Source organism: Mus caroli, unplaced genomic scaffold (assembly GCF_978045245.1).
Source record: "Mus caroli unplaced genomic scaffold, Mus_caroli_1 scaffold_17, whole genome shotgun sequence".
In the NCBI taxonomy this organism is placed as follows: Eukaryota; Metazoa; Chordata; class Mammalia; order Rodentia; family Muridae; genus Mus; species Mus caroli.
Window position 1 is genome coordinate 90,708,638 of NW_028227272.1, and position 27,124 is coordinate 90,735,761.

The following is a 27,124-nucleotide window of genomic DNA, read 5'->3' on the forward strand; positions in this document are numbered from 1 at the left end:
TCTCCTGTGGGAGAACAGGCAGGTGCTGTCATTAGGCAGGACCCCATCACACAGTGGCTCTAGTGCAGGGCCTCTGGTGTTTCTCGAAGTCTCGCCCTCTGTTGTTTGTCTCATTAGGAATCTGTTCCTTTGTAACTGTGTCTCATTTCATCAGCTGATCAATATGTGAAGTGTTGGGCTGGAGAGATGGCTCAGCAGTTAAGAGTACGCAGAGGACGAAAGTTCAGTTCCCAGCACCTATGCCAGGCAGCTCATAACCACCAGCTCCAACTCCAGGGGATCCAGTGTCTCGGGGCTTTGCAGACACCTATAATCACATCTGTCTACCCACGCGTATGCATTATTGTGTATAGTAAATAAGCCCTTAGAAATGTGTGTGTGTACATGTGGGTGATAGGTAACGTGATGATAGGCTCGTCGTGCAAGTGACAGGTCCTTTCCTACTAGTGCTTCTGCTGACTCCCCACCTAGATGCAGAAGCACCTGCCTGTTCTCCCACAGGAGAGGGAGGCTTGCTGGGCCACTTGCTCAGCCGGTGTGCCTGGAAGATGTAAATGGAGGCCACATCTAGATGCCTCGGTGTCTTGGAGACAGTCTGATTGGATTATTGGGGGAGGCAGGAGCACGGAGCATGGTGAGGGAGCACTGAGCTTGGTGAGAGAGCAGCTGGTTCAATGCAGACTCCCCGCTTCCCGGTGTGGGGTGAAAGCCCTGCTGTGTACAGAGGTCGGTGGGAGTGTGTTCTGAGGTAGCTGAGAAGTGACAGTCTGGTCCTCAGATTTAATGGCCCTCCACTTTTCAGTGGCACAGATTTCTTCAGATGTGGCCTTGTGACTTCTTGGGCCGCCAAGAAGTGGCAGGAAGGCTGCAGGCCAGCTTCAGGAAGGGATTTTTTTTCTCCTACAAGGATAGAAAAGGACCAAGCACTTACTGTGTGGTTAGTTTTGTTCCTCGGAGAATGGGCAGTTTTTGTTGTGGTATTCTTTGTATTTGTGTAAGAACTTAATGCCTGAGCCTGGGGCAGACATCCTAGCCCTTGGCAGGAAAAGAAAGAAGATAGGTAAAGAGAAGAATAAACTCACTCTTGTGCTTGGTCACTCAAAAAGCTGTGGTTTTTGAGGTGTCTTTTCCTTTGCATAAGCCTGAGACCAGTCCTGCTCCTCTGCATGGGAGAGCCTCAGCCTTAGGAGTGGGCATCTGGGGTGGTCCGTTCTGTGCACTGCAAGATGTTTGTTAACCTCTTGGCCTCTGGTCCACTACATGCCAGCATACCCTCTCCCCTCCTCCACCCCCAAATAGAAAAAGTCATAAATGTCTCCAGAGATCCCCGAATGTCCCCTGAGGGGCAGCATTGCCCTAGAATTTTGACTTTATAAGTTACATTGTATTTTCTTTATTTAGGATTTCATGGTTGGATAGTCTGTGCCCATACAGCCAAGTGTATCCAACCAAGCCTATCTGTTCCCCTTACCCAAGCAGGAGCCTGGTTCTGTGCAGACATATTTGACAGTTGACAGTAAAAGTGTCTGTGTGTCCCTCAAAGCTGCAGAGGGAGGCTAAGGGTAGAGCTGAGTTTGCCTGACCAGGTTCTGCTCCCCCACTACCCCCCCCAGCCTCCCACCCTTGTGCTACCAAAAGGAAAAGGAAGGCGTGAGGTTTGTTTAGAATGTAGCTCAGGGGCAGAACCTTTGCCTAGAATGTCAGAGGTCCTGGGTTCAAACCTCCAAATAAAAAATTAAAACAAGTAAGTCTTCCTGTGACTCTAGAAAATAGAAAGGTACAGAATGCTCCTGTCTGCATTAAGTTGCAGCTGGCTGGCAGCCCGGTAGGCTGGCTGGGCCAGGGCTTTTCTTGAGTTACCACAGAGGCCAAGCACAGAGCCCTGTTGTGTTTCTGGGGATCCATGTTATTCCAGCGCCCCGTATGCCAACCACAGTGTCTTGCTCTTTGTCCCGAATGTCTCCTTTGCTCTGCATAGAGCAAGCCAGGCTCCCATAACGTCATCGTCCTCTGCAGCGTGCTCCTCTGCGCACTGGTACTGCCTCTTCCCACCCAGCCACCAAGAGCTCTTCTTTAATAGACTCCAGACCCCGTGCAGACCGCTTGTTTCTGAACCAGGAAAGCAAACATCCGAGAGAAGGAAGACCAGGGTAGGATCAAACCAGACCAAAGCTGATGAAACCAAGTCCCCCGTGTGTCCATGAGAGCTGTAACCTTCAGTCCAGCCTGGGACTCTCAGTTACATCCTTTGACATTCTTGCCCCGCCTGATGTGCGGCTGCAGAGATCTCTGGATGGTAGTGTGGGGGAAGAGCTGACACTCGGTCCCACTGGCAGTGCCAGCTGTGTTCTCCTGTGTGACTTCCAGAGAACACTGTGGTAAGTAGTGCTTCAGGGACTAACGCCTCTTTAGGATCTGTAACCGCTCTGTCCCCAGGCTGTTCTTTCTTCTCTCCTGGCTCAGGCCTTAACAAATTTATCTACATAAGCTTGCTGCCGGTCTGTTACACATGTCATTTGTATGTAGATGGCAGTATGTTTAAAAAGAAAAATAGTGACTCCTTCTGGAAGGAAGCCGCCGTGGAAGCAAGCCTCCTGTTGCTCTCCGATGTGCAGCATGCTGTTCTTCATTCTTAAATTCTTCCCAGTTGTCAGCAGCGCATGGACTGCAAGCTTAGGTAGGCTTTTCGCCAAGCCTTCCCTCCCAGTTTCTTCTTTTCTGATGGAACTCAGAGGCCTTGCCTCTGCCTGGAGTGGCGGTCAGTTCTATGTCTGTGAGCTCTTGGTCTCAGAAGGGGAATTGCCAGCCGGGCGTGGTGGTGCACGCCTTTAATCCCAGCGGGAGGCAGAGACAGGTGGATTTCTGAGTTCGAGGCCTCAAAGTGAGTTCCAGGACAGCCAGGGCTACACAGGGAAACCCTGTCTCCAAAAACAAATAAAACAAAACAAAACAAAACAAAACAAAACAGAAGGGCGATTGCCTCTGTAAGCTCCAGGGGCTTCCTCGAAGTTTCCTTCGGTGTAGTTTCCCTAACAGCAGAGTTTTTTTATTTAGCGAGGTCCATGTCTTCTGCTAGCTGTCAAGTGGCCAGAGTATGAGGTGCTGTTAAAAAGAATAGAACCCTGGTCTAGAACAGTGGGAGAGCCCTGAGAGCACCACAGCTATTCCAAGCTCCTCTGTGGGGAGGCGGCAAGGAAAATGGAGGTTAGTGTTGAGGTGGGGAAGTCAAAGAATCTTAATGCGGAGGAAGGCAGCTCTGGCTGTAAAGGACTCGGTGTAGGAGTCTCAGGACCGAGGGGAAACCCCTAGAGCCCGTGTAAAATGGTGCATGCCTGTAGTCCCAGGACTGAGGAGGCTCACTAGTCAGCTAGTCTAGCTGCATCTCTGTGTTCCAAGTTCAGTAAGAGACTTTGTCCCAGCAGATAAGGTGGGAGGTGATGGAGGAAACGCCTGTCGTCAGCCTCTGGCTCCACACATGTATGTAAGCCACACACGTGAGATAAACTGAGAAGGGGAAAGCAGCATCCACGTCCACATGGGTGTCATGTTGCCGCTTGAGCGCAGTGTGTTTCTCGTGTTGGGTCCATCCTGGGAGGCACACCTATAATCCCAGCACTCAAAAGACTGAGGCAGGAGGATCGCAGTGAGATCTTGTCTCAGAAATTATAAAAGTTTTCTGTCCTGGCACATTGATTCCTGTGTCATCATAACCAAGAGATTGGGGCACCCTGTGTAGTTTAAGATCTTGTTACTCATGATACATGTGTGTGTGCATGCGTGTGTGGGTGGGTGTGTGCAAGGGGGGTATTTTAATTGGGGGAGATACATGTGAAGGGGTGTGCCAGTGTGTTCATGGGCAGGGGTGTGTCTTTGTACATGTAAGATGTCACTGTGTATTGAATGCTGGTGATCCTGTATAGAGTGTGTGCATATGTAGAGGGTAACGTGTGTGTGTGTGTGTGTGTGTGTGTTTGTGTGTGTGTACACGTGCAGAGGTGTATATATGTCTGTGTAGGTTGTATGTCTGTGTGTATATGTGTGCCTGTACTCTATGTATTAAGGTACTGTGAAGCCTTGGCACCCAGGTAGCCTGCGACAGCCTGGCCGCCATTGAGAGGAGGAGCCCGACTCAGACCCAGTCCGTAGTGCAGACCCCTGGCCTTACTGTGGCTTCCTGAACTCTTTATGGGAGCATAGTTTTCCTGACAGAGCCCACTCTGGGTTAATAAAAGCTGCTCCCTCTGTGCCCAGCCTACAGCTGTGCTTGGCTCCTGGGCCTGGCCCGCACTAGCCAGTTCCCTTCATTTCTCTGTCTCTACTTTTGTGACTGTGCTAGTTCAAATCCTGACTCTGCAGATACCCACCACCCAGCAGCAGCTCAGAAAGCCCTAGCTGATTGCTAGGACGAATCCTTCTGGCCTTGAACTCATGGCAGTCCTCCTGCCTCTGCCTTGAAAGTGCTAAGATTATCGGCCTGAGTCACCGCAGCTGACTTAAGAAAAATATCCACTCTCTCGCTCACTCGCTTGCTCATTTATTTATTGGTTTTGGTTTTTGTCTTCTCAAGACAGGGTTTCTCTATGTCACAGCCTAGCTGTCCTGGAACTCACCAGACTAACCTCAAACTCACAGAGGCCTGCCTGCCTCTGCATTCCCAAGTAGTTAGTTAGTTAGTTAGTTAGGTTTTTGGGTTTTTTGTTTTTTTGTTTTTGTTTTTGTTTTTTGAGACAGGGTTTCTCTGTGTAGCCTTGGCTGTACTGAAACTCACTCTGTAGACCAGGCTGGCTTCAAATTCAAGGATCTGCCTGTCTCTGCCTCCCAAGTGCTGGTCCTAAGGACGTGTGCCACCATACCTGGCTTAAAAACTTTTAAAAAGAAAATCCTAGTCTCTAATGTATGTCGCTACTGGGATGACTGGCTGACCTGACCTGTACAGGTCCTCTCCGGAAGCCTTATCAGGCGAGGGTGGCGGCCGTGGGTGTCGAAAGCCTCATTGTGAACTGACTCATGCTGGCATTGCTGGGTTAGAGTTCACTGAGGGAGTTCAGCGTGGTGCTGTTCACCCTGTGACCTTTGGAGAAGGAGGCTTCTTGTTTACACAGAGGTTGAAACCACATCACTCTCCAGTGAAATTTCAAGGTTTCACTCCTTACTGTGGGTCTCAGTGCCCTGCAGTGGCTCTGCTTACTGTGGGTCTCAGTGCCCTGCAGTGACCCAGCGAGGCCAGGGCCCCCTTCTCCAGTTCATCTCATGCAGCCACCCTCTCATGTCACTGCCATCTGTCACAGCACTTGGTGCTGGCAGTCCCTGACTTGCCTTAAGTGGAAGTCACATCTGTTCTCCACCTGTCTGGTCTAAAGGGCACTGTTGGTGTCCCATGGCGAGGCTTGGTAACCTGGCCAGCCTGACTCACTGCATTGTTGCTTTGTAAAACGGACGTCCCTGTAAAGATGGCAGGCTTCCAGGGGAAAACTTGTAGTGTTTTACTGCAGTGGTTGTTGTGCCTTTTGGCTTGATGAGAGGCATATGTTAAGTTGGCTTGTTTACATTTTGTACAGACAGCATGTGGCCCTCTGCAGTAAGCATAGACTTCTGCAGGGGCACTCTGGCCTGTGCCCTCTGGGAACTTGTGTGAGTGAGTGTGTGTGTGTTTGTATGTGTACATGCATGTGTCTACAAGTGTGTGTGCATGCCTGCATGTCTGTGTGTATGCACGCACATGTGTATGTGTGTGTGTATGTGTGTGGTATATGAAGTGTTCGTAGCGTATACACACACATAGAAGTACATCTACACTGAGATCAGAGGAGATGTTGAATCAGGGTCTCACACTGAATCTAGAGCTAAGCTGATGGCCAGTAAGCCCACGTGATCCTCATGTCTCTGTCCCCCACCTACTGCTCCACCCATGGCTGGGCTGGTGTGCATGTGGCCACATCCAGCATTATGTGCCGTGTAGAGGCTTCCGATCTGCTCTCAGGTCCTCCCACCTGAACAACACTGAGGGAGCTCACTGTCCAAGCTTTCAGACACAGCTGAGTCCTGGAGAGGATCCTGCAGTCAGACTGTGCTGCACTGGGAGGAACTGAAGTGAGGTGCAGAGACGCCCTGGGGTGGACACAGTGAGCTCTTTCTCTGCTTCTAGTCATAAACCTAGGCTATTATAATTCAATCCCCACCCCCTTCTTTAAACATGCATTTTATTTTTGTTTTATTATTTATCTATACTGGGGACTGGGAATCCACCCCAGGCTTTCTGCATGCAAAGCAGATAGTCTACGACTTAGGGATAAGACATTATACCTTCTGCTCCTGGTATTTTGTTTTAAGGTCAACCTGCTGTGCCTATGGGTGTAACGAGGTCAAGAATATTGCAATTATATGCTAATGGTAGTTCCAGGATTAGATAGCTCCTGCGTGAAACAAATAAGGAAACTTAAACAAATAAGACAACTTCCTGCTCAGTCCTATTTTTCCTTTCCATGGAGCTGACTGAAAATGACTTTGGAAATTATGTTCTCTTCCCAGCTCATCCACTTCTCTGAGTTTATATTTGTAGACCGTGTCTCATGAATTGTGTATGTTAGGCATAATGGTCAACCCAATCTGGACTTCCAGTTTCCTGAAAATAAACCCCACTGTGGCCTGCTCAGCTGTGACCTGCCTGCCCTGGGAGCATTTGCTAAGCCTTCTTCACTGAGACACCTGTTCCGCAGCAGCAGCAGCAGCAGCAGCAGCGGCGGCATTCTCACGCAGGCTGGAAAGAGCAGCAGAGTGGAGGCCCTCCTCAGCTGGGCCAGGATGCAGTTGATGTGCAGGATGACCCCAAATTAGCACAGGGGAAGTCTCCTGGACTGGATATGCAGGCAGGAGATGGTCCATCCCACTGTGTGGGAGCTGGAAGAGGCCGACCTCCCATGAGTGGGTAGCTGATCCTGCGCTGGGCTCCCTTTTTACACCCAATACTTCAAGCCCTTGAAGTTTTCTCAGCCAAGTTGGATGGGCCCTGATGTCAGATACATAGGCACATGGGAGTTGAGGTGTGTTACTGGCAGAGGTAACAGTGGGGCTAGCTAGGCATGATGGCATATGCTTAGAATCTCAAGTGTCAAAACTAACTGTTCTCAGGGAAGATGGGTGACAGCCCTCACTTCTCTGTTGCCTGAGACAGAGTCTTTCCCCTTTGAAATGGTTGTAGCACATACACAGTATAGAAGTTGCCATTCTCACCTTTCTCTCTCTGAGACAACACAGTGCTTGCTGTGTCACCCAGGCTGTTTTCAAATCCTTGGGAAATTGAGGCCAGAGAACGGCTATGTGTTAAGACCAGCTCTGAACTACATAGCAAGACCCTGTTTCCAAAAACGCAGCTGGCAAGAGGGTGAAGCACGGGATCTTTCCATTTTAAGATTGTTATATAATGTGAAAGGTAACATTTAATCCTTTTTATACAGTGTCTTGCTGTGTTGTCCAGGATGTCTTCAAAGTCTCCAACTTCTCAGTTCCAGTAATCTTGTATCAACCCACAAAGGAGCTGAGACTACAGGCACACACAGCCTGAGTCCACCCTCACCAGGGGGCACACACAGCCTGAGTCCACCCTCACCAGGGGGCACACACAGCCTGAGTCCACCCTCACCAGGGGGCACACACAGCCTGAGTCCACCCTCACCAGGGGGCACACACAGCCTGGGTCCACCCTCACCAGGGGGCACACACAGCCTGGGTCCACCCTCAACATTTCTGGGACTATAGTTCAATGATGTTAAGTCTATTCAGGATGTGAACTGACCTCTGACCGGCATTTTGGTTGTAGTGTCGTCACACTGCCATGTTGCAGTGACTCTCCCACTGCCTCACCATGCCTGCACATGTCCTTTACTTCTTTACCACACAGGCATCACAGGAAGTGTGAGCATCATAGGACATTAACATCTTTTACAGGGTGCTATGACAGTTGTCCCCTTACAGCGTTGTCAGCTTTGGGTTGTTTGTTTGTTTGTTTGTCTGCTTCTCAAGACAGGGTTTCTATGTGTATGTAGCCCTGGCTGTCCTAGAACTCACTCTGTAGACCAGGCTAGCCTTGATCTCACAGATCTCTCCCTGCCCCTGCCTCCCACGTGCTGGGATTGAGCCAGCACTGCCTGGCTTTGTTGTCAGCTTTTTATAGAGCCTAATTTGTAAGTTGGGTATTATCCGGGTATATGTGGAATACATAGGCCATGGAATACCCATGGCTTGTACTAATATCTCAGGCATCCATAGAGATCTTAGATCCTTGGGGATAAGGAGCACCTATAAGAAGAGGTTTGTCAGTCAAGATAGGGAAGGTTGGCAACAGATAGGCCCCCAGGTCTCAGTGACTCCTCAGTGTGGTCTGTTCCTCTGTCAGCCTGTGCTTTTCAGGGGCCTGGGCTGAGAGATGAGTCCTCCCAGCCATGGATTATGAGCCTAAAGGTAGGAGTAGGTGTCTGACGATCTTCAAATTGGCTTTTGAAGCCTATACCAGAAGACTCACACAGTTCCACAGACGGTCTTGGCTTGAGTATATCATGAGCCCCAGTTGCCTGTGTTGTTGAGTGCCATTGCTGAACCCACAAACAGCAAGAGTCCTTAGGACACACAGAACACACAGGAAACTTGGTGTGGACTTGAGAAGACACATTGAGGAGCGAGCTCATTGCTGCTCTCAGTCAGGCACTGGTCTCAGAGAAATCTAAGTGCTGTGCCTTTAGGACTGGACCTAAGTTATCTGCCAAGCAGGGTGATGGCCACCTGGTCTTCTGCCTGTTGTGTATGTTTGAAAATGACCCACAAAATGTGTGCTATTTCCTGTTCACTGCCCACATGTGTTTCCTGTCTGCTTTATCTGTTGGTGTTCCTATCCTCTCACCACAGCTTGTGACTTAAGTGGCTGCTGCAATTGTGTTTGTTTTTAAATAAGTATATGCTTTATTCTGCTGGACTTCTCTTAGTTTTAGGCAATTAGACCCTTCCGAAACAATGTATCAAGATCTAAACAATGTATCAAGATCCAAACAATGTATCAAGATACTTTTGTTCCCCGTGAGATAGGATCTCATCTCCTCAGCTGGCCTTAAACTGGTCTGGAACTCTCTCTGTAATCTAGGATTCTCTTGACCTTTTGATCCTCTTGGGATCACAGGCATGTGTCACCATGCCTCTTGGGATTGCAGGCATGTGTCACCATGCCTGCTGTATCCATTGCAGGGCTCTGAACCCAGGGCCTCACGCACACTAGGTGTTTGCACCCAAGCAGCTGAGCTACAGCCTCATCCTTTGAAGATACTTCTTGATGGTCTCCAGAGCGAGTTCCAGGACAGCCCGGGCTGCACAGTGAAATCCTATTTTGAGAGCACCCTACCAAAGAACAGATGCTGCTATACTTGTTGATAATCTCTAGTTTATCCTTTAACTCTCACCTAATCTGAGTTCATTTTAGAGGTGGATATATAATATCTTTGTGTATAGGCAGAAACCTGTCGTGGCCCCGAGGGCACATGGCCCAGGGCCAGCCATCCTGACCTGGGGCTGGAACATACCTGGTACAGCAAGGGTTCCAGGCCGCCTAGATCCGGTCAAGCTCTGCTGTCTGGAATGCTGACATCTGCAGAGATGTATGAGACGGCCTTCACTCTGTGGGGTCCCTGCTCCCTCCCTAGGAGAGGAGAGGACTGAGCTGAGTCACTGGTGGGCAGAGGAGCACTCTGGTGAGGGAGCTGCTGCCAAGTGTAGGCAGAAAGCAAACACTGCCATGCTGTGACAGTTTGGTGTTAAGAAGTGAGGTAACAGGCCCGGGATGTGGCTCCATTGGTAAAGGGCTTATAGTACCAGCCTGTGGGCCTGGGGTGACCCCAGAACCCATGTGAAAAAGTGGGGTGCAGCAGTGCGCCCATGTAGTATCCATGTCAGTGAGGTGAACACAGGCCACTGCAGGAGCTTAGCAAACTCCAGGTTAGTGAGAGATCCCGTCTCAGGAAATAAGATGGAGGACTGCGAGAGGGCTCAGAGGATAAAGGTACTTGTCATGCATGCCTGACAGCCTGAGTTCGACCCTGAAACCCACCTGTGGAAGGAGAAAACTACCTCTGTAAGTTGTCTTGTGACTACCACATGCTCATTATAGAATGTGCACCGCCACCCAGAGGAAATGGAGGTCTCTATTTGTTTATAAAAGGTAGAGAATGATTGAGGAAAACACCCAATGTTGACCTTTGCCTCCACACACTTGTGCAAATACATGCACACACTTGTGCAAATACACACACTCGCCTACCCAAAAAAGAAAAAGAAAGTGGAGATGGAGTAGGCCAGGCAGACTACAACCATGCTCAGGGTCCTTTGAGTGGTTCTCAGAAAACCTGGAGTGTACCCTGCATGATCTCAGTACAGATACACATGTGCAAATAACCTGGGGGTGTGGGTTGCCACACAGCCCTGTCAGATGGTATTATAAGGCAGAGTCTCTGGGAACCTGGTTTTCTTGTTTGTTTTCAGTGCCCGGGACTTGCACTCACTAAGCGTAGTCCCTAGCACTGAACTATATTCCCAGCTTGAAAAACTATGGTATAAAGAAGGCTGTGTCCCGCATGCTTGAGGGTACGGCTGCTACGTATCTTAGTGGGGTTGCAGTGTGCTTTTCCTGTTCCTGACACATTCCCTAGTTGGTAGAGATGCCAGAAACTGCTGTCTCCCCATGTATAAGACCCACACAAAACTGCATGGCTGGGTAGCTGAGCGGAAGAACATGGGGTGAACGAGACCCCCTTCTTCCTGAGCCAGCAATATCCAGAGCTTCTGTGCACACAGTAGGCTCCTCGTAGGAAGGGAAGGTTGTCTGTGCTGGTTCCTGCTGGTGAGTGTCCCTTCATCCCTATGGGACTGCTGGTCTCTTGGAATAGAGGTGTATACAGCCCTTGTCTGTCTGCGGTGCCATGGTATCATCAAGAAGCTGTCTGCCTCCTTTCCAGCATTGGCAGGGCCTTTCCAGACATTCAAGGCCCCAGAGAACCTGGCTTTGAGTCTCTGGAGCCTTCACGAATGTCTGTCTGTGTGACCCCTCTCTGTCTGTCTGTCTGTCCATCTGTCTGTCTCACTGCCCCACATTGTGTTCTGACCTCCACAGATTTGCTTTTGTCTGTAAGCGGCATAGCTGCCCTCTCACTTGCCTTCCCTTGTGTTGCAGGCTCTCCAGAGCAACCTGAAGTATTCCCTGTTACCACGGCGACTCATCATCAGCAAGAGGCTAGCTCAGTGCTTGCATCCTGCCCTGCCCAGTGGTGTTCACCTAAAAGCCCTAGAAACCTACGAGATCATCTTCAAGATTGTGGGAACCAAATGGCTGGCCAGGGACTTGTTCTTGTACAGGTACAGCTGCTTCCTGCTCTAGCGCTCTCGTCAGCGGGCGAGCCGTGTTTCAATTCAGTTGGAAAATGACAGGCAAGGGGCCAGGGTTGGCACTCAGTTGTCAGAGTGCTTGCCTAGCATGTACGAGGCCCTGGGATCGGTCCCAGCACTGATAGGCCCAGTGCAGCGGTGCCTGCTTGTATGTCGGACAGGAAGAGCAGGAGCTACATGGAATTCCCAAGAAGTTTTAAAGGAAAGTGGCGGCAAAATATGTGTGGGGGTAAAAACCTCACAGCAGCTAGTCATCAAGCCGTCACCAGGAGCTGGCCACCTTCAGAAACACCTGCCCCCAGGCTCCATGTATACTGTGTGTAATGAGGACCCGGATGGTGCCTGCTTTATACTTAATGGTGTCATGTAACAATCTCATCTCAAATGTGCATCTGTCTGTCACCAGTTAAATGGTTCCAGCTGCTCTTTAAAACTCCCATCCGGGACTAGGGTAGAGCTTGGCCTTTGCCTATGCAAGGCCCTGGGTTTCATCTCCAGCAACTAAATGTAAACCAAACCAAACCCCAGAGCTCCCCTCTGCCTGCTGTTCCTGTGGAGTCTGTGACAAGGGTCCTGACTGCTCTTCCCTGCCCTTCTTGTCTTTCCCAAGCTGTGGCTTGTTCCCCCTGCTGGCCTATGCCGCCATGTCGGTCCGGCCCGTGCTGCTTGGCCTGTATGAGAAGTACTTCCTCCCGCTGCAGAAACTGCTCCTGCCCAGTCTTCAGGCCTTCCTCGTGGGCCTGCTGCCGGGCCTGGAAGAAGGCTCTGAGATCTATGAAAGGTTGGTGGAGATCATGGCTGGGCTGCAGGCTCTTATCTGTCGGGAACTTGTTCTGTAGGTTGGCCTTGAACTCAGAGATCTGCATTGCTCTCTCTCCTGAATACTGGGATTAAAGGCATGTACCACCACTCTTAGACTTAAACTTCTTTATCTGGAACTTGCTCTGTGCCAGGCTGGCCTTGAACTCAGAAATCTGACTGTCTCTGTCTCCTGGCATTGAAGGCATGAACACCATGCCTGGGCCTAAGCTTTTCATGGCCACTACTCCTCAAGATCCAGATCAAAAGCCCGTGTCCTCTATTTCTGTACTGTAGTTCATTTCAGATTAAAAATGAAAGCAACTGGGGCTAGAGAGATGGCTCAGTGGTTAGGAGCACTGTCTGCTCTTCCAGAAGTCATGAGTTCAATTCCCAGCAACCACATGGTAGCTCACAACCATGTGTAATGGGATCCGATGCCCTCTTCGGGTGTGTCAGCAATAGGATGCTTATATACGTTAAATAAATAAATCTTAAAAAAAGTGGTTATTTAAAAAAAAAAAAGGAAAAAGAAAGCAATTAACCAGATAATAATAATAAGGCCTAGATAGAACTATTCCTTGGTCAACAGCAAACCCCAACAGTAAGCCTAGCTGGGTGAGATGCTGTCTGGAGGCCACCACTCCCCTTGAACACAGGATTCAGCTCCATTCCCCTTCCTGGTGCTCCTTTATTCTTTGATCCATACATTCTGTAATTTTCCTTTCAATGCTTGCTACACTCGATCAAAATGGTTCTCATGAGACAAACCATTGGGCTCTTTTGAGGCTGGGCTCTTTTGAGGCTTCCTTTGCCAATACAGTTAGTATAAATATCTTTACCTTAGCCTCAGATAAACTCTTCTGACAGACAGGGGCAAAAGCAGCCACATTCTTCACCAAAATATCACAAGAACAGTCTCTAGGCCACACTAAAATTCTTCTCTGAAACCTCTTGGGTCAGGTCGCACAGTTCAAACCACTCTCAGCAACAAAGTCTTCTATATTCCTATTGGGATGGGCTGTCAAGCCCCACTTAAAGCATTCCACTGCTCTCCGAAGTCCCCAAATCCACATTCCTCCAAACAAAAGCATGGTCAGGACTATCACAGTAATGTCCCACTCTTGGTACTCTGGATAGGGTTTCCATTGCTGTAGAAAGATGCCATGACCAAGGCAACTCTTATAAAGGGACATATAACTGGGGCTGGCTTACAGGTTTACAGTCCATTATCATCAAGGCAGGAGCATGGCAGCATCCCAGTAGGCATGGTGCAGGAGGAAGTGAGAGTTCTACATTTTGTTCCAAAGGCAAACAGGAGAAGGATCTCAACGCCCACCCCCACAGTGACACACTTCCTCTGACAAGACCAAACCTCTAATAGTGCTACTCCCTGGGCCAAGCACACTCGATTCCTCACAGACCTGACCTTGAGAAGAGTCCTAAATAGAAATGAGGCTGTTGTACAGGGCACCCACTATCCCCTGCCCCATGAGGCCATGATTTGCAGACACACACAGGTGAATGCCCACACCTCCTCATGTGAATGGAGCATCTCCTAATGAGTGCCTCCATTCACAGGGAGGGAGGGAGGGAAGGTGGGCAGGATTTTCAGTTCTGAATAATGAGGCAAAGCCAGCCCTGGCTGTCCTGGAACTCACTCTGTAGACCAGGCTGGCCTCGAACTCAGAAATCCACCTGCCTCTGCCTCCCGAGTGCTGGAATTAAAGGTGTGTGCCACCACGCCCGGCTCCACTGTCTTATCTTTTTGACACAGGGGTCTTGCTATATTATGTAACCCAACTGGTATCAAACTGCCTGCAATCCTTTTACCTCAACCTCTGCCTGCTAAGTGCTAGGATCACAGGTGTTTGCCACCACATGTGACCAGCACAGACCTTCAGCACAGCTTGGCAGGACCTGAACATGTACTTAAAGCTCTGAAGTTTTTCACTGGGTCTGGGGACAGCTCAGAAGTTAGAGAAACTGAATAGCAATGTAAAACCATGCATGTGCATAAAGCCCTTTTAAATTTCTTTCTTTTTTATCTATTTCTTTTTATTTTGGGGGAATTATAAAGAATCCCTGTCCATACTGACTGTTGTGAGTGATGCTGCTATGATCAGCCACTGGTGACTGGGCCCATGTGACACCCATCTGTGATGACTGTCCACCTGTACGTACATACCCCATGTGCTGGCACCATGCTCTTCTGCAGCTCCTGTTCCTAGGCCTTGGCCATATCACCCTCACATGCATTAGGGCAGTGCCCAGGCCCCATGTGGGAGCAAGGAGTCAACCCCAGCTATACTCGAGTGTCCCCCAAGCTCCAGAGACTGGGGGAATCCCAGTGGCTTGGAGTGCTGTGTCCACTCCAAGAGTGACCCAGGCTGCATTTGCATCTGTACTGGGATTGGACAAACTATGCCAGAGGTTTGCATGTGGAATGCTCAGGATTCACCTAGCTTAGTTCTCGATCTCCCACATTACAGTCACATTTGTGAGGAAGACTCTGATGCTGCACACGTGGTGGCTAGCATGTGTGCATGCTTTGGATATGTGGACTTGGTAGTCATGGTGGAACAGGAGGTAGCAGTGAGGCCATTACCAGACTTCCTGCAAGTTCTGGTACATTCACATTCTGATAACAGGTCCAAGTGTGTACCGTGTGTGTGTGTGTGTGTGTGTGTGTGTGTGTGTCTGTGTGTGTCTGTGTGTACATTCTCTGACAGATTAACATGTTGATTAGTTCTCCAAAGGTCTCTTGCCATCCTTTTAAATCTCTGTTACTCACACTTAGAAGCATGTTAAAAGTTGGAGTGCTCTTGTTTGCTCTTTTAGTTGATAAGTGAGAGTTTGTTTGAACAGTTGTTAATATTGTTTAATATTAATGATTTTTCCCCTAACATTGTGATTTTTTTGACATTGAACCAAGAGCTGGGTAGCTGCATGAATCGCTGAATAGATTCAGCTGCCACTGGAAGCTAAGCCAGTGTCCCCACACACGGGAAGTGGTAATCAAGCTTCCTAAGGTTGCTGGTCAAGGTTCCTGTAATCCTGAGTGTGTGTTACAGGCACAGTGAGGGAGCTGGCTGTACAAGATGGTTTTGTACTGTTTCTGTTGTAGTCTGAGAAAGTCTTGAGAACCAGACCCCTGAGCCCTTAGGATTAGAGCAACATCCCCCAGCCAATAATTCTCACGCACAGATAGGAAGAGGAGGATGCCAGAATCACATCATCCGTGCTGGGAGATGTTGTGAAAGGCTGGACTAGGCCCAGCTGCGAGGTGAGGTAACCCACTGCTTCCATGTAGGTGGGGACTGTTCCATCTGTGCTTCTCAGTGAGCGCAAACAAACGGGCCTCTTGGTCAGTGTCTGATGGTATCATCATCCTGGCCGTCTCTACTTCACTGTGCCAAGAAATCAAGATTAGAAGGGAAAACACTCCTTTCTCAGAGCAGGGGGAGGTGAGTGCCTTGATGGCTGTAAGAAAGCAGAATTTGGGGCCAGGTGTGGTGACACACTCATGTGATCCTAACACCAGCTGGGCAGAGGCAGAACCAGCCAGGATTACAGAGCAATTCCAGGCCAACGTTGGCTGTACACAGTGAATCCTGCCTTAAAAATCCACGGGGAGTGGGAAAAGGGAAAAGGAAGGAGACGTGACATACTAGAGACCACTGTTTAAATCAGTGCTCTGGAGTGTACACAGGTAATCCCAGATGCAGGAGGTAGAGGCAGGAGGATCACCCTGAGTTTGAAAATAGCCCCAACTACATACTGAGACCCTGTCCCAACAACAGGAACAGCACAGTCAATGGCTCTTCACCTGGAGGGAAAGCTCAGCAGGCCCTGGGACTCTGTCTGGTTGGGGAGGGTGGAAAGGGCTACTGCTGCATATGGCAGGGGCCTACAGTGCTGCAGCCATGTAGGTTCATTATCTGCTCCTGGGACAAAGCCAGCCCCGACTCAGCAGTGTTAGGTTGAGAACCCTGATTCATCTGTTCTTGAGACTGCTTCCTAGGTTTCCCCACTGGTCTTCAGTCTCCGGGATCCTGTGGTCCTCTCGCTAGCAGGCACTAGCTGCCATTAGCGAGCAGGGGAGTGCAGGGTTGCTCCTGCACTTAGTTAGAAATGCAAACTTGAATACCTGATGGCAGCCCAGTCAAGACAGACAGGTAGGGCACACATGGCTGCTGACCTCTGGCCGTTAACTCCCTCTTAGTGTTCTGTGGGTGAGAGGCTGACGGCAGTAACTCCTGCTGCTGTTGCAGGAAATGGTTAGCCTCATACAACTTTTATTATTATAATAATCAGCCTTAATCAGCACTAGAGCTGAGCAGACATCTACCCTCTATCTATTTCCTCATCAATAACTCCAAGTTATAATTTACCTTGTTCCATCTGGGCAGCTCTTAACTCCAGTTGGCTGGTTCTCGTGGTTGTTTTCATGATTCACCTACCCCATGGAAGCTTCCTCCTCTTTCCACCTTCCTCTCTTCTTTGTGCTCCATCTCAGACCCCAAGAGCCCAGGAACCCCAAACCTCACCTACATCTCTTCTGCCCAGCTACTGTCCTTGGTTTTTGATGGTGGACCCTGCCCTTTTGCACTTTGGGGATGGTCTGTTGCAAATCCAAGGGCTCAGTGTCAGTAAGGAGCGCGCACGCGCGTGCGTGTGTGTGTGTGTGTGTGTGTGTGTGTGTGTGTGTGTGTGTGTATGTATGTGTGTACATACGTGTGTACGTGTATGTTCTCAGGCTCAGTGGGTTTTATCTAGGTCGGGGCAGGGAATTCCTCAGGTAACCCTGTGGTAAGGAGTCCTTTCACACTGAGGAGCCTCACCTCCCAGTGCAGAGGCTGCCGGACAGGTCTGTGGCCCAGGCACACACCGACTGCTCTGACCAGATAATCATATAATGCAGCTGTCGAGCATTGCTTCTGCCCCACACTGCGGCTCTTGCTGAGCAAAGCCAAGCTCTGTTTGTCTGGTCAGCTTTTAATAGAAGCCCAATCAATACCTTCCGCCACAAAACCATTCTGTGTACTTTCCCTGAGCCCTTGGCTTGACTTACACCTCCTCATGCTTGTTTTTATAAAATCCAATTGTCATTCCCTGCAAATATTTTATGAGACTTTAAGGTTTAGGCTCATTTAAAACTTGTATTAACTTTTCATCCTTCGGCAGTTTCATATATATATACACACACACACACACACACACAATATTTTTTAATCCCTTCGGCCCTCTCAGTCTCCCATCCCAGTAAGACCCCACTACATTCATGTCTTCCTTATGTGTGACCTATGGAGTTTGAACTCCTGAAGAGCATAGATGCTTGGTTATTTGCTGGAGTACGGGCAATCTAGGAATGGCCACGCCCATGTAGATCAGCAATCTTAACTATAGGTAGCCCCTCACAGAGGGGTGGGGCACTGAGCTTTCCCTTCTCTGATGAACTGTCAGTAATCCCACCTTTTGCCTGTCTCATGCAGGTGACTACGGGTGCAGGGTGAGCTTGTGAGGCCATAGGCCCTGTCACACCCAGAAGTCACTGTCCCAGCCCCTGGCTCTCACAGTCTGTCCACCTCTTGAGCCTCAGGGGAGGAGGGTGATATAGGAGCTCTGTCTGGGACAGGCATTCGACAGCCATTTATTCTACATTTTCTTCAGCCATGAGTCTCTGTATTAGTTGCCTAGACTCATTTTTAAGGATAACAGAATCAGTTGTGGGGTTTTTTGTTTTTTGTTTTGTTTTTATTTTTCCAGGTAAGGTTTCTCTGTGTAGCCCTGGCTGTCCTGGAACTCACTCTGTAGACCAGGCTGGCCTCGAACTCAGAGATCCACCTGCCTCTGCCTCCCAAGTGCTGGGATTAAAGACGTGCGCCGCCGCCACCACCGGCTCAGAATCAGTTTTTAATGTATAAATGTAGTATATATTTGGAGGAAGTATTTTTTCCTTTTATTTGTTTTTTTGAAATCGAAAAAGCAAACTCAAGGTGGTTGGTGTGGGGTGGTCTTCACAGTGCAAACTGAGTGTCACCATCACCTGGCACTTGGGACCACACAGGGACTGGGGCACTCTCGGGGACATCTAGCACTGTAGCCTGTGTATGCACTCTGCTGCCCTGTGCTGAGTTTTCACACAAGCATTCCAGTTCCACCTCTTTGAGGGGCAGCGACTCTTGGCTCCATCTCTTAGCCAAGTGTAGATCCGTGATGAGATAAGCCTGCTCCAAGTCCCATAGCCAGGATTTGAACACAGGGGCTGAGCTGGGGAACTCCGTGAGCTGCTCCTCACAGTGAGCTGGCCCTGGCCGCCTTTCCCCCTGCTCCCTTGCAGGTAGGAAGCATATGAGAAATGCTAAGTGATGAGTCAGCTCAGCATGCGGTGACCTCTCTGCCAGTCACTGGTGGCCTCTCACCAGCCCGCATGTGGTTTTCAGCACCAGCACCGCAGAGCAGGGCCCCACTTCAGTGTCCTTGGAAAAACAGGCCTGATCCACTGAAAGAGATGCGTCATGAGCTGCTGACTGCGTCACGTCACGGGAGGACTGAGTGAAGATAAGAGATGTGCCAAGCCAGATGGCTGACACCTGTGACCCCAGCACTCAGGCAGATCCCAAAATAAAGGGGGCTGACAATTGGCCCAGTAGTTAGGATGGCTGCTACCAAGCCTGGTGTCCCGAGTCTAATACCCAGGACCCACGTGGTGGAAGAAGAAGAGGAACTTCTCCAAAGGAGAGAACCAGCTTTTTCAGGTTGGCCTCTGACCTAACCGAGCCTGCTGTGCATGAGTGCACATATATACTGCCACACACACATACACTACACACACGTGCATACACACATGCACGCGGTGTACTAATTAAATATGTGGGGCTAGAGGGATGGCTCAGCAGTTAAGAGCACTTGCTGCTCTAAGAGGCCTGGAGTTTGGCTCTGTAACTCCACCTTTAGGGTATCCAGTGCCCTCTTCTGGCCTGCACAGGCACCTGCAGTCATATGCACATACAGACACACAGACATATATAAACATAATTAAAAATAAATCTATTTATAATGTTATAAAAGGGACAGTGACTCACTGAGTAAGGCACTTGCTGTCAGGCCCAGCAACCTGAATTCCATCCCCAGACCCTGGAGGTGGTCTGCGTGCCTCATGTGTGACTGGTCACATATTCCTGACTTTTCCTCAGGATGGACTTCATGGGTGGTGCTCACACAGTGCAGAAGGTGGAAAGAAACCTGAAACCTTGTCATCTTTCACCAACAGAACTGACGCCCTGCTCCTGAGACTGTCTGTGGTTGTGGGGCGAGAGGTGTTCTATGCTGCCCTGTGGGGGAGCGTTCTGACAAGCCCTTCCATCCGCCTCCCTGCCTCCTTGTTTGTGGTGAACCACATCAGCAGGGACTCACCAGGCAAGGAGCAGAAGTACATGCTGGGTACTGATTACCAGCTCACGGTAGGTGCCTCACTGTCCGAGAGGGGTGGGTGTGGCTTCTCCATCAGGGAGAAGCAGGCAGTGAGGACATTCCAAGACTGTGTGTGATGGTGAGCTGCAAAGCAGGGTGAGGGGCAGCTGCCATACGTAACGATGGTTTGCTTTCCATTTAATATTTTATACTTTGTGTGTGTGTGTGTGTGTGTGTGTGTGTGTGTTTGTGAGAGAGAGAGAGTGTGACAGAGAGAGAGTGACAGAGAAAGAGATACTGAGAGTGAATGTGTACCAAAGAGTCCAGAAGAAGATACTGGCACTCTGGGAGCTAACATGGGTACTGGGAACTAAAATCAGGCCCTGTCCTGTGGAAGTGCAGCACAGACTCTGCCCACTGAGCCAACTCTCCCGCCCTGGCGGCATGGCTCCTCCGTGGCCAATGGCTGTGCGCACAGGTACTCAGCAGCCTCTGCTGGGGGTCCCTGCTGTATGTGCCTCTAGTCTCGTTTCTTCCGTAGCCAATGGCTGTGCGCACAGGTACTCAGCAGCCTCTGCCGTATGTGCCTCTAGTCTTGTTTCCTCCCAAGCCCTGCATCAGTCACTCCCTCCTCACTCATGTTGAAACTGCCTCCTCCCCTGCTCCAATGTCCTGATGACTCCTGGCCCTGTTTTCTGCCTGAGTCAGTCCTCTTTGGCTACCCTCACACCTAAAGCTCGGGGTTCCTCAGCCTCCTTTTCCAGGCCCGTGAAGGTCATCTGCCTTCCCTGGCAGCTCCAAACCTCCCCATAAATTTTGTAATGTGAGCATTCCAGACCTTTATCTTTCCCAACCCAGCCATGCCTCCTATCGCCACCTGGTAGTGGACCCACACTTTAAACAATGTTATCAGGTTAAATCAATGGGCTACAAAGTCTGAAGCTAGCAGGCATTGCTCTTTGCTGAGGGTTGGTAGAACTTTCCCACCAGATCTTTCTCAGGACCACGTGATGGAATTGAAGAGCCCCTCAGGTCGTGACTGGGATATTGGAGATCCATGTGCGCTTGTCTCCCACTTTCCTGCCTGTGGATCTGGCCTGCTTGTCATCTGACCAGCCTACGTCTCTCTTGGGCCAGCAGTCCTCCCACTGGCATCCTCTACCCCACTCTCACCAGCTCTTTAGAGATTGCTTTGATAAAGGGTGGCTTTGCACACACCTGTCCTGTGCTTGTGGCTCTGTGGCTCACACAGTCCCAGTTCAGGACTTCTAGTTGTCTGCTCCCAGCTGATGGATCGCCTATCCTCCCCACAAGCCTGTGTGCGCGTGGCTTTCAGCCTCAGTGCGCCCGTCCCCTCCTGAGGCACTGAGAGATGCCTTTATTGAGAGAGGACACTTACTTGGTCGGTACTGCCTTGACTTGGGGTCCACTGGACCATGCGTCTTCCTTTGGTTTTACTTGAGGTTCCTGTAGGCGTATAGCCCCATATTCCCTAGAGCTCAGAGCTCTGTTCTCATCTCCTGTGTGGCCTAATGCCACGTCAAGACTCCCAGCCTAGGTGACTTACTTTTATGGCTGCAATGCGTAGACACAGAGTATCAGGTGTCTTGGAACAAGCACTGTGATGTGTCATTTCAGGTGAGATCCCTGTGTGCTTCACTACTAGACGCCAACGTTCTTGTGCAAAGAAATAATCTGGAGATCATCCTGTTTTTCTTCCCATTTTATACCTGCCTGGTGAGTCGTGTGTGCCCTTCTGGACACTTCCCTGTCACTTCAAAGGCAAAGGCAGGTGCTGGTGTCCCTAACAGTTTAGTCACAGAGACTGCTCAGTCACTTGGCAGTCTCTGCTCGCCTCACACCATCAATGGCCTTCTCTCGTTTTGTGGGCATCATGTGACTTCTCCTGGGAAGAGGTGAACAGATGCCTCTTCATGCCAGAGAGGGCAACAACGAATGGCTAGAGGATGATGTCATCTAGACCCAGCTTGGTGGGGCAGGGGAGGCGATGGTTTTGTTAGGGTCACTAGCAGGAATGTGGGTGACATAGAGAGAAGGGTCTACCCTGGAATTTCAGAGACACAGAGGCTCCCCTGGATGACCCTCTGAGTCTCACAGCCTTCATGGAAGAGTCTCCCCCCCGGCAGCGATACTGCTTCTATAGCACTGGGAAGGGACCTTGTGTATCTGATAGCTCCCTTAAAGTTCCCTCAGCTCCCTGCACCTTAGTCTATCCCTCCAGATGGAATGCCAGCAGCCAGACATTGACTGACTCCTGGGGGGGGGGGGGGGCTGTGTGGGGACAGCCAGCCTCTTGACAGCTATCTTTTGGGGATGGATGGTTAAGTAAAGCCACACGTCAAAAGTTAGAAGCCTGCTCAGCATTCATTCCCTGGAGGTAATGTTCTCTCCGTCCTCCCGATAGGACCCTGATGAGCGAGCCATCCCTCTTCTCAGACGGGATGTTGTGCACATCCTCTCAGCTGCCACCCAGACACTCCTGAGAAGGGACATGTCTCTCAACAGAAGACTCTACGCCTGGTTACTAGGTACTGAGCCGAGTGTGAGCCTGTGCCCCAGAGCTGGTTTGTGGACTAAATGATGCCCTTAGTGATGTCTCTGAATCATGAATTGTGGAAAAACAGCAATGACTAACACAGCCCTGGTCAGCTGAGGTTGAACTCTGACGGGAGCTATGGTTATCTGCAGCTGTTTGTTTGTTTGTTTGTTTGTTTGTTTGTTTGTTTGTTTAGAAAAGGAAGGAAGGTTTTAAAATTCCAGATGAGTTTCAATTTAAGAGCCAGACAGAAATACCAGAAATCTACAGCTAAATTATATTTAATGAGAAGCCAGTTGTGATAGAACACATGTATTTGTTTGTTTTGTTTTGTTTGAGACAGGGTTTCTCTGTGTAGCCTTGGCTGTCCTGGAACTCACTCTGTAGACCAGGCTGGCCTCGAACTCAGAAATCCGCCTGCATGTATTAACCAAAGGGCAAGAGGGAGGCCAAGGCAGGAGGGTTACAAATTTGGGGCTAGGCTGAGCTGCATAGTAAGACCCTAAATTAACACAACAAGGCTGTAACCGAGCAGTAGGGGTTTCCGTGGCATGTACAAAGCCTGGGTCCAATCCTCAGTACCAAGAGAAGAGACGAGGAGGCGGAAGCCTGTGCTGTGTGCTCCGTAGGGAAGTTTCGTGGGCTGAGGTTCATGGGGAAGGAAAACCATGTGAGGATGGGGGAGGGTTAGGCATGGGGGAGGAGGGACCGGGGGGGGGGGGGTGATTTGTGTAACAAGATCAGGAGAATCCCTGGACTGCATCCCTTGCAGTGTTTATTTTTTTTTTAAACTTTTTTTTATTTATTTATTTTTTTAATATTTTTATTACATATTTTCCTCAATTACGTTTCCAATGCTATCCCAAAAGTCCCCCATAGCGCCCCCCACTTCCCTACCCACCCATTCCCATTCTTTTGGCCCTGGCATTCCCCTATATTGGGGCATATAAAGTTTGCGAGTCCAATGGGCCTCTCTTTCCATTGATGGCTGACTAGGCCATCTTTCGATACATATGCAGCTAGAGACAAGAGCTCCGGGGTTCTGGTTAGTACATCATGTTGTTCCAACAATAGGGTTGCAGATCCCTTTAGCTCCTTGGGTACTTTCTCTAGCTTCTCCATTGGGAGCCCTGTGATACATCCAATAGCTGACTGTGAACATCCACTCCTGTGTTTGCTAGGCCCCAGCATCGTCTCACAAGAGACAGTTATATTTGGGTCCTTTCAGCAAAATCTTGCTAGTGTATGCAATGGTGTCAGCGTTTAGAAGTTGATTATGGGATGGATCCCTGGATACGGCAGTCTCTAAATGGTCCATCCTTTCATCACCGCTACGAACTTTGTCTCTGTAACTCCTTCCCTGGGTGTTTTGTTCCCAATTCTAAGAAGGTGCACAGTGTCCACACTTTGGTCTTCATTCTTCTTGAGTTTCATGCGTTTAGCAAATTGTATCTTAAATCTTGGGTATCCTAAGTTTTGGGCTAATATCCACTTATCAGTGAATACATATTGTGTGAGTTCTTTTGTGATTGTGTTACTTCACTCAAGATGATGCCCTCCAGGTCCATCCATTTGGCTAGGAATTTCATAAATTCATTCTTTTTAATAGCTGAGTAGTACTCCATTGTGTAAATGTACCATAATTTCTGTATCCATTCCTCTGTTGAGGGACATCTGGGTTCTTTCCAGCTTCTGGCTATTATAAATAGGGCTGCTATGAACATAGTGGAACATGTGTCCTTTTTACCGGTTGGGACATCTTCTGGATATATGCCCAGGAGAGGTATTGCTGGATCCTCCGGTAGTACTATGTCCAATTTTCTGAGGAACCGCCAGACTGATTTCCAGAGTGGTTGTACAAGCTTGCAATCCCACCAACAATGGAGGAGTGTTCCTCTTTCTCCACATCCTCGCCAGCAACTGCTGTCACCTGAATTTTTGATCTTAGCCATTCTGACTGGTGTGAGGTGGAATCTCAGGGTTGTTTTGATTTGCATTTCCCTGATGATTAAGGATGTTGAACATTTTTTCAGGTGTTTCTCTGCCATTCGGTATTCCTCAGGTGAGAATTCTTTGTTCAGTTCTGAGCCCCATTTTTTAATGGGGTTATTTGACTTTCTGGAGTCCACCTTCTTGAGTTCTTTATATATATTGGATATTAGTCCCTTATCTGATTTAGGATAGGTGAAGATCCTTTCCCAATCTGTTCGTGGTTTTTTTGTCTTATTGATGGTGTCTTTAGCCTTGCAGAAGCTTTGTAGTTTCATGAGGTCCCACTTGTCAATTCTCGATCTTACAGCACAAGCCATTACTGTTCTATTCAGGAATTTTTCCCCTGTGCCCATATCTTCAAGGCTTTTCCCCACTTTCTCCTCTATAAGTTTCAGTGTCTCTGGTTTTATGTGAAGTTCCTTGATCCACTTAGACTTGACCTTAGTACAAGGAGATAGGAATGGATCGATTCGCATTCTTCTACATGTTAACAACCAGTTGTGCCAGCACCATTTGTTGAAAATGCTGTCTTTCTTCCACTGGATGTTTTTAGCTCCCTTGTCGAAGATCAAGTGACCATAGGTGTGTGGGTTCATTTCTGGGTCTTCAATTCTATTCCATTGGTCTATTTGTCTGTCACTATACCAGTACCATGCAGTTTTTATCACAATTGCTCTGTAGTAGAGCTTTAGGTCCGGCATGGTGATTCCACCAGAGGTTCTTTTATCCTTGAGAAGAGTTTTTGCTATCCTAGGTTTTTTGTTATTCCAGATGAATTTGCAGATTGCACTTTCTAATTCGTTGAAGAATTGATTTGGAATTTTGATGGGGATTGCATTGAATGTGTAGATTGCTTTTGGCAAGATAGCCATTTTTACAATGTTGATCCTGCCAATCCATGAGCATGGGAGATCTTTCCATCTTCTGAGATCTTCTATAATTTCTTTCTTCAGAGACTTGAAGTTTTTATCATACAGATCTTTCACTTCCTTAGTTAGAGTCACGCCAAGATATTTTATATTATTTGTGACTATTGAGAAGGGTGTTGTTTCCCTAATTTCTTTCTCAGCCTGTTTATTCTTTGTGTAGAGAAAGGCCATTGATTTGTTTGAGTTAATTTTATATCCAGCTACTTCACCGAAGCTGTTTATCAGGCTTAGGAGTTCTCTGGTGGAATTTTTAGGGTCACTTATATATACTATCATATCATCTGCAAAGAGTGATATTTTGACTTCATCTTTTCCAATTTGTATCCCTTTGATCTCCTTTTGTTGTCGAATTGCTCTGGCTAGGACTTCAAGTACAATGTTGAATAGGTATGGAGAAAGTGGACAGCCTTGTCTAGTCCCTGATTTTAGAGGGATTGCTTCAAGCTTCTCACCATTTACTTTGATGTTGGCTACTGGTTTGCTGTAGATTGCTTTTATCATGTTTAGGTATGGGCCTTGAATTCCTGATCTTTCCAAGACTTTTATCATGAATGGGTGTTGGATCTTGTCAAATGCTTTTTCCGCATCTAACGAGATGACCATGTGGTTTTTGTCTTTGAGTTTGTTTATATACTGGATTACGTTGATGGATTTCCGTATATTGAACCATCCCTGCATCCCTGGGATGAAACCTACTTGGTCAGGATGGATGATTGTTTTGATGTGTTCTTGGATTCGGTTAGCAAGAATTTTATTGAGGATTTTTGCATCAATATTCATAAGGGATATTGGTCTGAAGTTTTCTATCTTTGTTGGGTCTTTTTGTGGTTTAGGTATCAGAGTAATTGTGGCTTCATAGAATGAGTTGGGTAGAGTACCTTCTGTTTCTATTTTGTGGAATAGTTTGTGAAGAACTGGGATTAGATCTTCTTTGAAGGTCTGATAGAACTCTGCACTAAACCCATCTGGTCCTGGGCTTTTTTTGGTTGGGAGACTATTAATGACTGCTTCTATTTCTTTGGGGGATATAGGGCTGTTTAGATCATTAACCTGATCTTGATTCAACTTTGGTACCTGGTATCTGTCTAGGAACTTCTCCATTTCATCCAGGTTCTCCAGTTTTGTTGAGTATAGCCTTTGGTAGAAGGATCTGATGGTGTTTTGGATGTCTTCAGGATCTGTTGTTATGTCTCCTTTTTCATTTCTGATTTTGTTAATTAGGATGCTTTCCCTGTGCCCTCTAGTGAGTCTGGCTAAGGGTTTATCTATCTTGTTGATTTTCTCAAAGAACCAGCTCCTTGATTGGTTGATTCTTTGAATAGTTTTTCTTGTTTCCACTTGGTTGATTTCACCCCTGAGTTTGATTATTTCCTGCCGTCTACTCCTCTTGGGTGAATTTGCTTCCTTTAGTTCTAGTGCTTTTAGGTGTGTTGTCAAGCTGCTAATGTGTGCTCTCTCTAGTTTCCTTTTGGAGGCACTCAGAGCTATGAGTTTTCCTCTTAGAAATGCTTTCATTGCGTCCCATAAGTTTGGGTATGTTGTGGCTTCATTTTCATTGAACTCTAAAAAGTCCTTAATTTCTTTCTTTATTCCTTCCTTGACCAAGGTATCATTGAGAAGAGTGTTGTTCAGTTTCCACGTGAAGGTTGGCTTTCTATTATTTATTTTGTTATTGAAGATCAGCTTTAGTCCATGGTGATCTGATAGGATGCATGGGACAATTTCAATGTTTTTGTATCTGTTGAGTCCTGTTTTGTGCCCAATTACGTGGTCAATTTTGGAGAAGGTACCATGAGGTGCTGAGAAGAAGGTGTATCCTTTTGTTTTAGGGTAAAATGTTCTGTAGATATCTGCCAGATCCATTTGATCCATAACTTCTGTTAGTTTCACTGTGTCCCTGTTTAGTTTCTGTTTCCATGATCTGTCCATTGGTGAAAGTGGTGTGTTGAAGTCTCCCACTATTATTGTATGAGGTGCAATGTGTGCTTTGAGATTTACTAAAGTTTCTTTAATG

General features: G+C 48.3%; 1 protein-coding gene across 6 annotated transcripts in view; it reads left to right on the forward strand.

Annotated features, from left to right (window-relative positions):
• The window catches only part of Dop1b (DOP1 leucine zipper like protein B), a 117,212-nt gene that overhangs the window by 15,263 nt on the left and 74,825 nt on the right, over positions 1 to 27,124 (forward strand). For 5 of the 6 annotated variants that reach the window (XR_015045668.1, XM_085832051.1, XM_085832054.1 and 2 more), the window contains exons 3-7: positions 11,207 to 11,388; positions 12,029 to 12,199; positions 19,493 to 19,682; positions 21,271 to 21,369; positions 22,058 to 22,181. Coding sequence is in view for 5 of the 6 variants with exons in the window: in XM_085832051.1 (XP_085688177.1) it covers positions 11,207 to 11,388; positions 12,029 to 12,199; positions 19,493 to 19,682; positions 21,271 to 21,369; positions 22,058 to 22,181 (766 nt within the window). In the remaining variant the exon portion in view is untranslated. Of the gene's footprint in view, positions 1 to 2,048; positions 2,379 to 11,206; positions 11,389 to 12,028; positions 12,200 to 19,492; positions 19,683 to 21,270; positions 21,370 to 22,057; positions 22,182 to 27,124 lie in introns of those variants that run through there. The other variant, XM_085832055.1, reaches the window with a different exon arrangement.